The following is a 12,243-nucleotide window of genomic DNA, read 5'->3' on the forward strand; positions in this document are numbered from 1 at the left end:
AGCCCACTGCCTCAGAACCTCCTCCCCTGCCCCCAACTCATACAAGATCTGCTGGGCTCAGGCAGGCCTGGCACTCCCTGCCACCGCTGAGGCCGGTCTGAGTCCCGTGACCTCCCTGGGAGCGAAGGAAGGGAGGACTGGACCTGCCCAAGTGGGTGGCCCAAAGTCCCCCACCCCCAGCTGCCCCCCCCAAGCCCCTTAACTACCTGAGTGCCAGGCTCGGACAGGACACACCCACATAGCACCCCTAGTTCAGAATGATGGGGAGGGTGGGAGCGTGTCCCCTACACGGGTGGGAGAGTGGCAGGGAGTGTGTGTGGGAGCGGGGAGGGAGGCTCAGGGTGGGCGGATGTTAAGTTTAAATGTGCCCTGCGCTTGTAAGAGAGAGAGGTGGAAACACGAGCCAAAGAGAAAGAGAGAGAAAGGGAGAGACATGGAGAGACACAAAGAGAGAGAGAAGGAGACAGAGGGAGGTGCAGATTTGAGGTAAGAACGGAAAGATTTTACCAGCTCAGGGTCCAGGACAGGTGCTTCATAGGACAGCCCATGAGGTATGGCCTCAGGAGTTCAGGGGTGGTGGTCTGGGGTCCCTGGAGGCTCCTGGAAGGTTGGTCACCCCTCTGTGCCACCCTAGGCAGATAGACGACCCTCTCTGCTCAATGCAGTCCTCACAAACAGTCACAACTGGAACCACAGGGGGTGGGGGGCATGGAGGGGGGGGCTGTGACCGGAGGAAAGGGGCTATGTGGCTCTGACCCCTTGAGAGCTACTGAAAGTTAATGTTTCACTGGAATGGCTGCCTGCCCAGGAGGCCCCGCCATCCCTCTGCCCCCGAAAATCATTAGAGCATGACCTCCCTTACCCCCGCCCAACAGGCTTCATCCCCATGTGCTGTGTGACCTTGACCCCCCACCTCTGCCACCACCCATTTCACGGAAGGGTAAACCCAGCTTTGAAGGGGGTTCCAGGCCAGAGTCCTGGCCAAGGCACAGCCTGGAGCCTCCACGTCCCACTCCGCTGGAGAAGCCTGGAAGGTTCGGGGGGGGACAGGGTGGGTGGGAAGCAGGAAGAACCCGCTAAGCCACCAAAGGTCTCCAGGCAAAGGCCTGCCCCTCCCTGCACTATTTTCATTCCTATGCGATGAGAGGGGAGAAGGTGGGGGGACCAGGCTCAGACCCTGGGAAACAGGACTGAGACAAGTTGGGGGAGCCATTTTGACTCCCTGTTCTCTGTATGCTTCTGGTGCTTTCCTTGCCTCCCGGACTGCCTTCTCCCCCTGCTGATTTGCCCTCCTGAACACTTGAAGGAATATCTACTAGATTGTGGAATTTGCTGGCTGGACACTACCCTTTGATGTTTGAGCTAAAACCCACACTCTTTCCCACGGTCAGTGCAGCCCCCCACAGTCACCAATCGCTCACCCTACTCTGACTCCACTCATTTATTTGTTGTTTCCCAAACATCTCAAGTTCTTCCTACCACAGGACCTTTACACTTGCTGTGCCTGCTTCCTGGGACACCCTCCTAGTTTTCTCCAGGATGGCTCCTTCCCACCTTTGAGGTTTTGGTTCAAATATCACCTTCCCAGAGAGACCTCCCTGCCCTCTCAGAAAACCTGGACACGTGGGCCCTTGGGATTTGGCCACAGCCCAATCTGTGACTCCATGACCCTCCGTTCCACCCGAAATGATGTCATTTGATCCCCTGGCTATTGTCCATCCCCACCTTTGAGACTGTGGGCCCCATGAGGGTGGAGAAATGGTCCCCTCTATGATGCCAGCACAAAGTAGACACCCAGAAATGTTTGTCACAGAAGCCCATGACTCGGGAGGCCACAGAGGAACGGTACGGGCTTTATTCTGGCAAGCATAGCCCCTCCACAGGTGCTCCTGCCCCATCCAAGCCCCATTCTCTCTCAGCCCCATAGAGATCACTCCGGTGGGCAATGGGCCGAAGATGACGTTCAGTTCGCAGCTCCCTGGAGGAGGGACACACACAAGACATTCAGGCACCAGCAGGGTTTACAGCAGGGACTTGGGAAGGCCATCCCTCCAGCCCAGCCCCCACCTCATCGTGGAGACATCATCCAGCTTCTAGAACTCAGACACACCCCGGTGGCGGCACTTCACAGCCATCAGCACAGACCCGATGAGCAAAACAGACACCAGCAGACACACAGCCACCACCACGCCTGGGTTCCTGTGCAACTCGGGGGCCCCCGAGTCACCTGGAGCTGAAGGGAGGAGGCGTGAGTCAGCAGTGGACCCCAACCCTCCCAAGGCTGAAACACCCACCAGGGCCTGGAGCTTTTTTGAGTCCTTTCCCAGGAACCTGTGCTTGCCTTCCCCTCCTGCTGGTGCTGTGAAATTTTTTTTTTTTTTTAAGCAGCTTTGTCCTTTTCCTTGCGAATATCACCTGTCTGTAAGGAATTCGTTCAGTTCTCTGTGTTTTCGCTGCCCTCACTGGCCACTCGTGGGGGTTCTTACAAAGTGAGAAAAATCGAATCTAGAATTCTATTTCCAAATGCAGAAATGCTCTAAGGATACACGTAAAAATTGACACCTCGGGAAGGTGGTTTGCATCCTGTGACTGGTGTTCACACTGTTCTTTGAACATTTTGGAGATGATGTATTATTTGGAAGGACGGATTTTTCTAAACTCCCTAACAATACTTGGCTTCTACTGAACCCCTGAGGCCCTGTGTGGTCACACTCTGCAACTACTCTACCCTGGCTACCCCCCATCCACTCGCAGCCCACTCATCCACCCCACCCACCCATTCCAGCCACTTCGCCCTCCCCCAGATCTACCAGGCACAGTCTGACCTCAGGACATTTTGGCGGGCTGTGCCTGGACTGCTCTCCTGCTAGATACCTGTGTGACTCCCTCCTTCACCTCCTTCAAACTGAGACATTTGCTGACCATTCTTTAAAAATTTCAATCCTAGGGGTGCCTGGATGGCTCAGTCAGTGAAGCATCTGCCTTTGGCTCAGGTCATGAACCCAGGGTCCTGGGATCTAGTCCCGCATCAGGCTCCTCGCTCAGCAGGGAGCCTGCTTCTCCCTCTGCTTGTGCTCTTTCTCTCTCTCCCAACAAATAAACAAACATCTTTAAAAAAAAAAAAAAAAAAGTCAGTCCTACCATGCAGCTCTTGATCTGGGGGTTGTGAGTTCAAGCCCCACATGCAGGTAGAGATTACTTAGTAAAAAAGTTTAAAAAAAAAATTTTTTTTAATTCAATCCACTTATATTGGCATTCTGGCCCCTTATCCTGCTTATTTTGTTCTTTTATAAACAAATACATAATTTACTTATAATCTGTCTTCTGACAAAGCTCTCTCTCACAGTAACTGGTCATACACACTAGGTGCTTAATAAATGTGCATAGAAGGAAGAAGGTCTGAAAGGCTTAGAGGAGACCTGGTAGAGACTGGGAAGAAGCCCTTCTCCACATATTCTCAGGTCTGTGTCTCCCCCTAGTGGCCAATTCCAGAACTGCAGCCTGTTACCCCCATCCATTTCTCCAATCCCCAAACCTCTTGGTACTCACCAGGGCCAGTGGTCACAGAGGTCCCATCACTGGTGGCTGAGGGCACGGAGGAGGTCTCTGTTCTGGGGCTGGGAGAAGTGGGGCTCCAAGGCAGGGTCAGGGTTGAGGAACTTGGGGGGCTGGAGTGGGAGGTAGGGGTAAGCTCTGAACCAGGGGAGACAGGATTCAGGTGAGTGGGTTGTGAGGAGGCAGACACCAGTCCTGAACTTGGGGGGTTGGGGATGGGGTTGGGTTGGGGGAGGGGCGATGTCTCTGAATTTAAAGAGTTGTGGGGGTTCGAGTAGTTTTCCCCTGACCTATGGGCTCTGGTCAGTTGAGTCTGTTAAAAAAGAAACAGGTTCAAAATGGAGTCACTTGTGCTAAGCCCCACATCACCAAACCAAGACTTACTACCTGATCTAATTGCAGTGTCTACCCCTCTCACTGAAGTGTGACCTCTACCCTGTCAATCTGGAATGACCCAGTCAGGATTTGGGAGATAATCTGCCTGATAGACTCCCTCTCCTCCACTTTCCCCGCTAGGAAGGTACACCTGCTTGAAACAATCCACTGTTTGCCAGAAACTTCCTTTTCCTTCCCCCCTTCTGCCTATAAAAGGCTTCCATTTTGTACAGCTCCTCGGAGCTCCTTTCTATCTTCTAAGATGGGCCCCTGCCCAATTTGTGAATCATTGAATAAAGCCATTTAGATCTTCAAATTTACTCCATTGGATTTTGTGTTTTAATAAGCCTGGCTCTAAACTCAGGGTTCTGGGGTGGATGGTAAAGCCTGTCTCTGAACTCAGGGGGCTGAAGTGGTTGGAGGAAGTTTCCATTGAACTTGGGCGAGGGGGGGGGCTGTAGCGCAGAAGCTGGCTTCTCTAACCTGCTCTCCAAGAGCCCCCCCAAAAAATAACACTTGGAAGGAAAATGCCACTGACCTGGAGGGGAGGGGATGGTTAGGGACGAGGTGGGAGGCCCCAGCCCCAGTGTCTCTCTGGATGTCAATTTCCTTATTATCCCAGATAGTAAACACCTGACGCTCAGCAAGACGGGGAAGATTTAGGGCACCACCGTGAGTGCTCAGTGGGAAAGCAAGGCACCCTGTCTGAAGTCCCACAGCCAGAGTTCCAGGCCAGGTCAGATCCTCCCAGCCCCCAACCTTGCTTTAGGGTTCTAGAGGCCCTCTGAACCCAGGCAGCATGCTGGAGAGCTCTTTCTTTCTTTCTTTCTTTCTTTCTTTCTTTCTTTCTTTCTTTCTTTCTTCCTTCCTTCCTTCCTTTCTTTCTTTCTTCCTTTCTTCCTTTCTTTCTTCCAATTTAGCAAACTCTACCCTCGATGTGGGGCTTAAACGCATGACCCTGAGATCAAGATTCCCAACCTCCACCAACTGAGCCAGTCAGCCGCAAACACCCCGGGGAACTCTTTTAAACCTTTGGGGACTCTGTTTGTCTGTAAAATGGACATCATGGTAAGTCAGAGCCTCTGAGCACTCACACAGGTCTGGTGCCCCGTGGGTGCCCAGCGACACTCAGCTATACAGATGCAGTTCCGAGCTCCAGGGGAGAATCAGCCCCTAATTTGCTTTGCTAGGTACCTGGAAGGTCCCCAGGGCTAAACTCAGAGCCTTAAATAAGGGCCTGGCTTGGAGTCCTGGGCTCTGGGAAGGAAGAATCAGTGGATTGTGTCTCTGGAAATCTACCCTGCTTTGTTCCAGCCACTTCCTGGCTCCTACCCCACCCCAGGCACTGAGCCCCGGAGCTAGACAGGGTGGGTGAAGGTTTTGTGGGCCACCTCCCACAATGGCTTCCCAGTTCTGGGCTCCCGGGTTCTTTAACAGTTTGCCAGTTCATTTGTCAACCACTCCCTGCCCCACCCCATCCACTCTGACCTGGGCAAAAGTCTACTGCCCCTCTTGCCTAACCCCAGGTAGCAAAAATGAGGAAGTAACATCCAGGGCTCACCCCAGGAAGGAGCTGGGTGTATGCACCCACAATGCCCCACCCCACCCCACCCCAGTTCTCTGCCCGGTCTCCCAGGCTCTGTGGGGATGACCAGGGAAGTCTTGAAGAGGCATCGTACTTTGGCATGACGTCATTTTCATTTTTCAGATGGGGAACTGAGGCTCAGGAGGGTAGGGAGTCTGGCCCCAGGTGACTGGGAAGGTGGGAAGAGGGCCCCTAAGGGCCCCCGAGGAGTCAGGGACAAAGAGGCCAGCCTCCCCAAACTGCTTCCCATCACTGAGGAATTTCTGCTGAAATCAGAAGATGACTCAGGGCCACGGTGGACCCCCAGCCAACCCAGGACCCTTGGGGAGCCAAACTTTTAAAGTGAGCTGAAGAATAGCAGTGGGCCTTGAGAGAGGAGGCAGGGGTGCAGGGGACACCATCTCTGCGGGATGCCAGTAGGCAGGTGCTTATGGGCTGCGGGAGACTCGACCAGAAGGTGAAGTGGGGTCCTTTCCATGCACTGCACCAGGAGTTCGCTTTGCCCCGAGAGTCCTAGACCAGGAGGCTGGCGAGAGCCAAGTCAATGGGTTCCAATCTGGGGCTGGCACAGCTGGGGGACTCGTCTTGCCTAAGGCTGTTTCCCGATCTCCTCGAAGAGGGTAAGTGTGGCGTCTTCGGAAGGCAGCTCTTGCCCACAGGAGGAGTCCCATGCATGGTGGCCCCCAACTCAGGAGAGTCCAGGTTTGGGTCTGGGGGATGGGCTCAGAGAGAGCAATGACTTGGTGGGAGACAGAGAACTCGGGGAGAAGGATCCAAGTTCAACTCTTCTGAAGTCTGGGAACTGTCTTACAGGGTGGCAAAAGGAAATTAAGTCAGGTGCCAAGAATGTCTCCTGGGAGCCATAAATAGCCTAAGTGACCAGGAAGTGAACCCTTGTGTCTCCCCGCCGACCCCAACTCCACCAGGGCCACAGGGTCCTCACTCCTCTCCCTGTGGGGGTGGGCTACAAGAAACTGAAGTTCGAAACAAAACCTTGGACTGGGTATGGAGGCCCTTCTAGCCTCTGGCTGGTCCAGCTCCTACTGGGATGGCAGAACTGGCAGTCTCGGGGCTGGGGCTGGGGGCTACAGCTGTGGTGGCGCTCCAGCTCTTGTCACCAGTGCCCCACCTTGCTTCTGAGAGGAGCGGCCCTCCGGGTTTGGGGGGCAGGGAAGACGAGAGGAGGGGCAGGCTGACCGGTGTGGCCTGAGAGAGGGGTCCAGAAGCCAGGTGTGGAGCTCAGCCACGGGCCCCGCTCCAGCTTCCTGGAAGCCAGGCCTCCTCCTGACCTGTTCTTACCTTTACATGCAGCAGTGAAGAGAAATTCCCGGACAGCAGCACCAGAGCCAGCAGCAGAAGTGGCTGGGGCAGCTGGGAGGCTGCCATTCTGGGACTGGGAGGGCTGAAGGCGGGCTCCGCACAGGTGTGTGGCCAGGTGCCTGCAGTCCACACCTGCAGGCCCAGGTGCAGGCACACCCTGCTGGCGGCCAGCGGGACTGTGCCCTGGTGGGGCCTCCAGACTGAGGCCCTGAGGGCGGGGAAGTGGGGTGGGGGAGGGGGGAAGCACTGCTACTTAGTGCTCACCTTGGTGCCCCTGATGCCCTCTCCTGCCACCCTCTCCACCTGGAACCCTCTACCTCTCCTAAAAACCTCACCTAGACCATAACTCTGAAGCCCTCAAACTCTCCCTCTCCCTTCAAGACACTTCCTTCCACCCCCAGTTCCCCTTCCCCTTCACTCTGTGGCCTCCTCCACAGCTGCCCCAAACCCATGCCGCCACCCATTTCTTCCCCCCTTCTCCCCCTCCTCTCCTCAGTCTACCCTCCTCTCCCTCCCTCCCTCTCTGCCCTGTTCCTGCCCCTACAGGCTGGGTATATCTGTATCTGTCTTGATCTCCCCTAGATTGGGGGGGGGCGGTGAGAGAGAAAGGCAGGGTACACCTCCCAAATGAGGAAGTGGCTGGAACCCCCTAGCATTTCCTGAACAAGGCATGCACCTGTAGGATTTTCCAGGGCCAACAAACTCATGGTAGCTATTCCAGGCCAGGTCCCCAGACACTGGCTTCTGGAATGTGCTGGGGACAACTTCCATCTGGAACTGACAGGACCCTACTAGCGGTGGATAGAGACAGCAACCTAGGTGGGGTCCCACGTTAGGCCCTGACCTCCCGAAAAGGGCTTAGGGTCCCCATCCCAGCCACAGGCCCCATGTATCAAGTGCCTGGTTGGAGGCTCCCAACCAGGCTGTTCCAGACCCTCCCAAATTCCACCCCACGCTCCCCCAAACCAGGCCCAAGACACCTCCAGGAGCACAGTTGGACCAAGACTCAGGCTGTGGAGGGTTTTATTCGTTAGACCCAGAGAGCCACAGTGCCCCTTCCCGTGCATCCCCTCTGCCGCCCACCGGTTAGCCAACGTCCTAGACGCCCGGCCACTGCGTGTCCTCTGGGTTGTCCCATGTTGCTGCTCCCAAAAGTGCATCTGGAGTGAGGGAGACCCGGGTGTGGTGGCCGCGCCAGTTGGCCTGAAGCATCCTCGCGGCCATCTGCTGCTGCCTCAGCTGGCGGCGCACGGCAAAGCCCCTCCAGGCTGACTGGATGGTCGTGGCTGCCTTATTCTGGCGATGGGACTGTTGGGGGCTCTGGGAGGCCCTCGGGGTGTCGCAGCCCCACGGCATGCTGGCCTGGACCCTGGAGCCCCGACCCACACCGTGCACCACCCGAGTGGGCAGGGTGTGGCCGCACATGTGGCACGTGCGGGGGCTGGAGCCCACGAGCATCACCACGCTGGGCGGGCTTCCCAGGTTGGGGCTCAGGGACTGGCAGTAAGGACAGACATGCGGCTGGCAGGACTGGAAACAGCGGTGGTCCGATGTGGACCTGGTCCTGCCGTCCGCCTTGGTCCACACACCGGGGAGCGACTGCAGCTGGGTCTCTATCCGGCGGGTGCGGAAGCCTCGCCATGTGGCCTGGATGGTGGTGGCCGCTTGAGAGAGCCGGGCCAAGTCCCGCCGAACGCGGTAGCCGCGCCAGGCGGCCTGGATGATGACAGCCCACTGGTGCCATACCCTGATGGTTCGACGCACCAGGTAGCCGCGGGCGCACGCCTGGATGGTGACCACGGCATGGGTGACGACCTTCTCCATAGCCTGCAGTGACGTCACCTGTTCCCCCGACTGTCTGGGGTCCACCGCTGCCTCTCTGCCCATGGTGTCCCAGGGCCCCGAAGCCAGATCCCATGCGCCGCCAGGGGCCACGGCGCTGGTCGTGGGCCCAGCCGCTCCACTGGGGACGGCGGCAGAGTTCCACGCTTGGCCACCAGCTATGCCAGCGTCCACAGGGCCCTGGAGTACAGTGGGAGTCAGGGACACCCTCCGACAGCCTGCGGGAACCACGGCGCTCTGGAAATCCCAGGAGCCCGGCGTTGACTCCGGGGTAAAAAGGGGCCTCCGGGAACCGTCAGGTGAAGACTCATAGCCCAGAGACACCCTCCGAAAACCTGGGTGCAGCCTAGGGGCAGCCACATTGGGGGCCATATCCATGGTGCGGATGATAGGTGTCACCGCTGGTGGGGTGCTCTCGGCGTGCCCGGGACTCTCCTGAGAGGACCTAGGGACATGCTCCTGCACGTCGTACAAGGGCACCACCCTGGCAACATTACTGTCTAGCATGTCTGAGACAAGATAACCATGCACGGACCTATAGGATTTTCTGGAGCCAAGAGATTTGTGGCTGCTCTGAGCCAGGTCCCCAGGTGCTGGCTTCTTGTGGGCCCTGGGGACCACGTCTACCTGGAAGCCACCAGATCCCACCCCACCAGCCATGGGTGGATACAGCACATGAGAGGCCTTGTAGGTGGTCCCTGACTTCTGGGAAGTGCTTGGGGTCCCCACCCCCACTACAGACCCTGGATGAACACTGGAGGCCCTAGAACGGCTTTGGGACAGCTTAGGGGATGCTGAGGCTATGGGAGAAGCCCCCATCTTGTGGGGATGGCCCTGGGGCACCACGTGAGTCACCGAGGGGCTCTGGGGCACAATGTGAGCCACCGATGCCCGTCGAGCCAAGGGGGCCCCAACAGCCTTGACAGACTCTATGTGCACACTGGAAGCTGTGCTAGCAGTCACAAAGTGGGAACTGGGAGCCCCCCAGCTGGTGGCTGACCTCGGCGGCAGAGTTAGGGTGGTGCTCCCAGCCATCGAGGGCTTGGCAAAACTCAGGGACTGGGGCGGGACAGGAGCCATACCACTGGTCAGAGATTTGGTCTGGCTGGGAACCATCTCCAACAACGGCCTTTGGCCATCGGGAAAGAATTGCTGGCTGTGGCTGTGGCTGACGTCCGCTGATGGGGGATTCTGGGGCATCCATGGGGTTGCGTCAAGGACCATGGACTCCGCACTGGATACGGACACCTGGGACACGGCCTGGCTCAGGTCCTCTGGCTTCCTCATGACCTGGTCATCTGTGGTCTCAAATGACATCATCTCAAGAGCATGGCTCAACTGGGTGGCCCTTTGAAGAACTGTGGGCACCCGGTGTACTCTCCTGGTTGTGCCGCTAGCTTCCAAGGCCTGGGGATGCAGCTGAGCCAGGCCAGTGACATGGGATCCCTGGAAGGGGGCTGTAGACCCTTCTCTAGCCAGGGCTCCATGGTAAGGACGGGGAGTGATCCCAATCAACATGGACCCCTGGGGAAGGCTCTGGGCCACATTTCCCACTGTGGACGGCAGGCCAGCTACATTATCCGTGGACTCCAGCATCAGGCCCTGATTCAGTTCCCCAGAATCTATGGCTGGAACCACACTAGAGGTCACAGGCCTGGGAGACACACCCGGGACCATCCCACCCGCCACTGAACCCGAGATCAGGCTTGGAACAGTGAAACTAAATGAGGGTCTTACAAAGCTTTGTCCCTTCCCACCAGCCCCAGATGTTGCAATCAGACTAGGGGGCACCCCACTAGCCACAGAACCTGGAGGAAAGTTCTGGGCCACAGCACTGGCCACGGGATCTGGAGGAAGACCCTGGCCCATGCCACTGATCACAGATCCTGGGGGAAGGCTGTGGCTGATACCATAGATCACAGACCCTTCGGGAAGGTTCTGAGGCACACCACTGACCACAAAACCGGGCGGAAGGTGGGGAGGCACACCACTGATCACAGATCCTGGAGGCAGGCTCTGGCCCACGCCCCTGATCACAGACCCTGGGGCAAGGCTGGGGGCCACACCACTGGCCACGGTACCTGGGGCCATGGCTGTGGTCATCCTACTGGGTACAGAACCTGGAACCAGGCCACTAGCTGTGTCCACTACAGGCTCCTGACTGAAATCATTTGCTTGTTCATAACCAGGTGCCACGACTGTGGTCACAGAAGGATGCTGCTGGTTCAAAGATATTGGAATATCAACATTGACCTGAGACATGCTGGGGCCTGCATCGGCCTGAGAAAACTTGATTGGACTCATACCCAGTCTGTTGGGCACTGAAGCCCGAGAGAAACCAGGACCCACCTCTGAGGCTTGCTCATGAATCAAAGGGGCACCTGCCCCAGAGGCCGGAGATGCACGGGGATCCAAGCCACTGGCCCCCTGAAACTGATTTGGGCCCATACCAGTCGCCACACTTCTCTGGCACACACTCCCTGTCATGCCCGGAGACAGAGACCCTGGAGACATACTCAGGAACATACCAGCAGCCAGGGTCCCTCGAGACATATTTGGGAACAGGCCAGCAGCCATAGTGCCTGGACCAAGGCCTGTAGCCACACCCGGGAACAGAGCCCCAGGACATGGATTGGTTCCCTGGTCTAGACAAGAGTCCTCTCCACTAGCCCCAGATGCCTGGAAGAGATCTGGGGCTGAGAGAGGGACAGCAGAATGTTCTGTGACGCTTGGGTGCCCCCTGCTGACTCCGAGTGGCTGATGAAACGTCAGCGACACCTGGCTGAACTCATGGGCCTGGGGGTTCGAGGCTACTCCATCAACCATTACGGGATCCTGACAGGGGGCCATGCTGGTGGCCACAGGTGACTGGCTCAGGTCTGGGCCGGTGCTGCTAGTGGCATAAGAATATGATGAACTCAAAGGGACTTCAGTGACCAATGACGGATGACCCAGACTGGGGGCCACTGCACTCACCCTTGACGGTAGATCTGAACCCACCTTAGGGGCCCAACCTGATTGACCAGCTGCACAACTGGTACCAGCAATTACCGATGGCTGGAAGAGGCTGAGGGGCCCCCGATTGGCCACAAAGGGCTGGGCTAGGCTGGGGGCCACCCCACCAGTCATAGGTGGCGGGCATAGGCTGGAGACCATCACACAACCCACTGATGGTGGGGCTAGGCTGGGAGCCACCACACAGGCCACTGATGGCTGGCCTAGGCTGGGAGCCACTCCACTGGTCACTGATGGCTGGTGTAGGCTGGGGGCCACTACACAGGCCACTGGTGCTTGGGTTAGGCTGGGGGTCACCCCACCAGTCACTGATGGCTGCGCTATAGTGGGACCCTCCCCATCAGTCATAGATGGCTTAGTTAAGCTGGGGGTCATTGCATCGGCCACACATGGCTTAGCTAGGCTGGGCGTTACCCCACTAGACATGGATGGCCGGGCTAGGCTGGGGGCCACCCCACTGGTCATAGATGCCTGGGATAGGATGGAGGCCACCCCACCGGTCACAGATGCCTGGGCTAGGCTGGGGGCCACCCCACCGGTCATAGATGCCT

The 12,243-nt window shown here is 57.4% G+C and overlaps 1 protein-coding gene across 1 annotated transcript in view; it reads right to left on the bottom strand.

The window, feature by feature from the left end:
- Nucleotides 1-7,933: 7,933 nt before the first annotated feature.
- The window catches only part of IQCN (IQ motif containing N), a 14,977-nt gene continuing 10,667 nt past the window's right edge, over nt 7,934-12,243 (bottom strand). Inside the window, exon 7 of the mRNA XM_032868489.1 lies at nt 7,934-12,163. Coding sequence (XP_032724380.1) covers nt 7,934-12,163 — 4,230 coding nt within the window. The remainder of the gene's footprint in view (nt 12,164-12,243) is intronic.

The sequence above is a fragment of the Lontra canadensis genome, unplaced genomic scaffold (genome assembly GCF_010015895.1).
Source record: "Lontra canadensis isolate GAN:19392208 unplaced genomic scaffold, GSC_riverotter_1.0 scaffold35, whole genome shotgun sequence".
NCBI lineage: Eukaryota > Metazoa > Chordata > Mammalia > Carnivora > Mustelidae > Lontra > Lontra canadensis.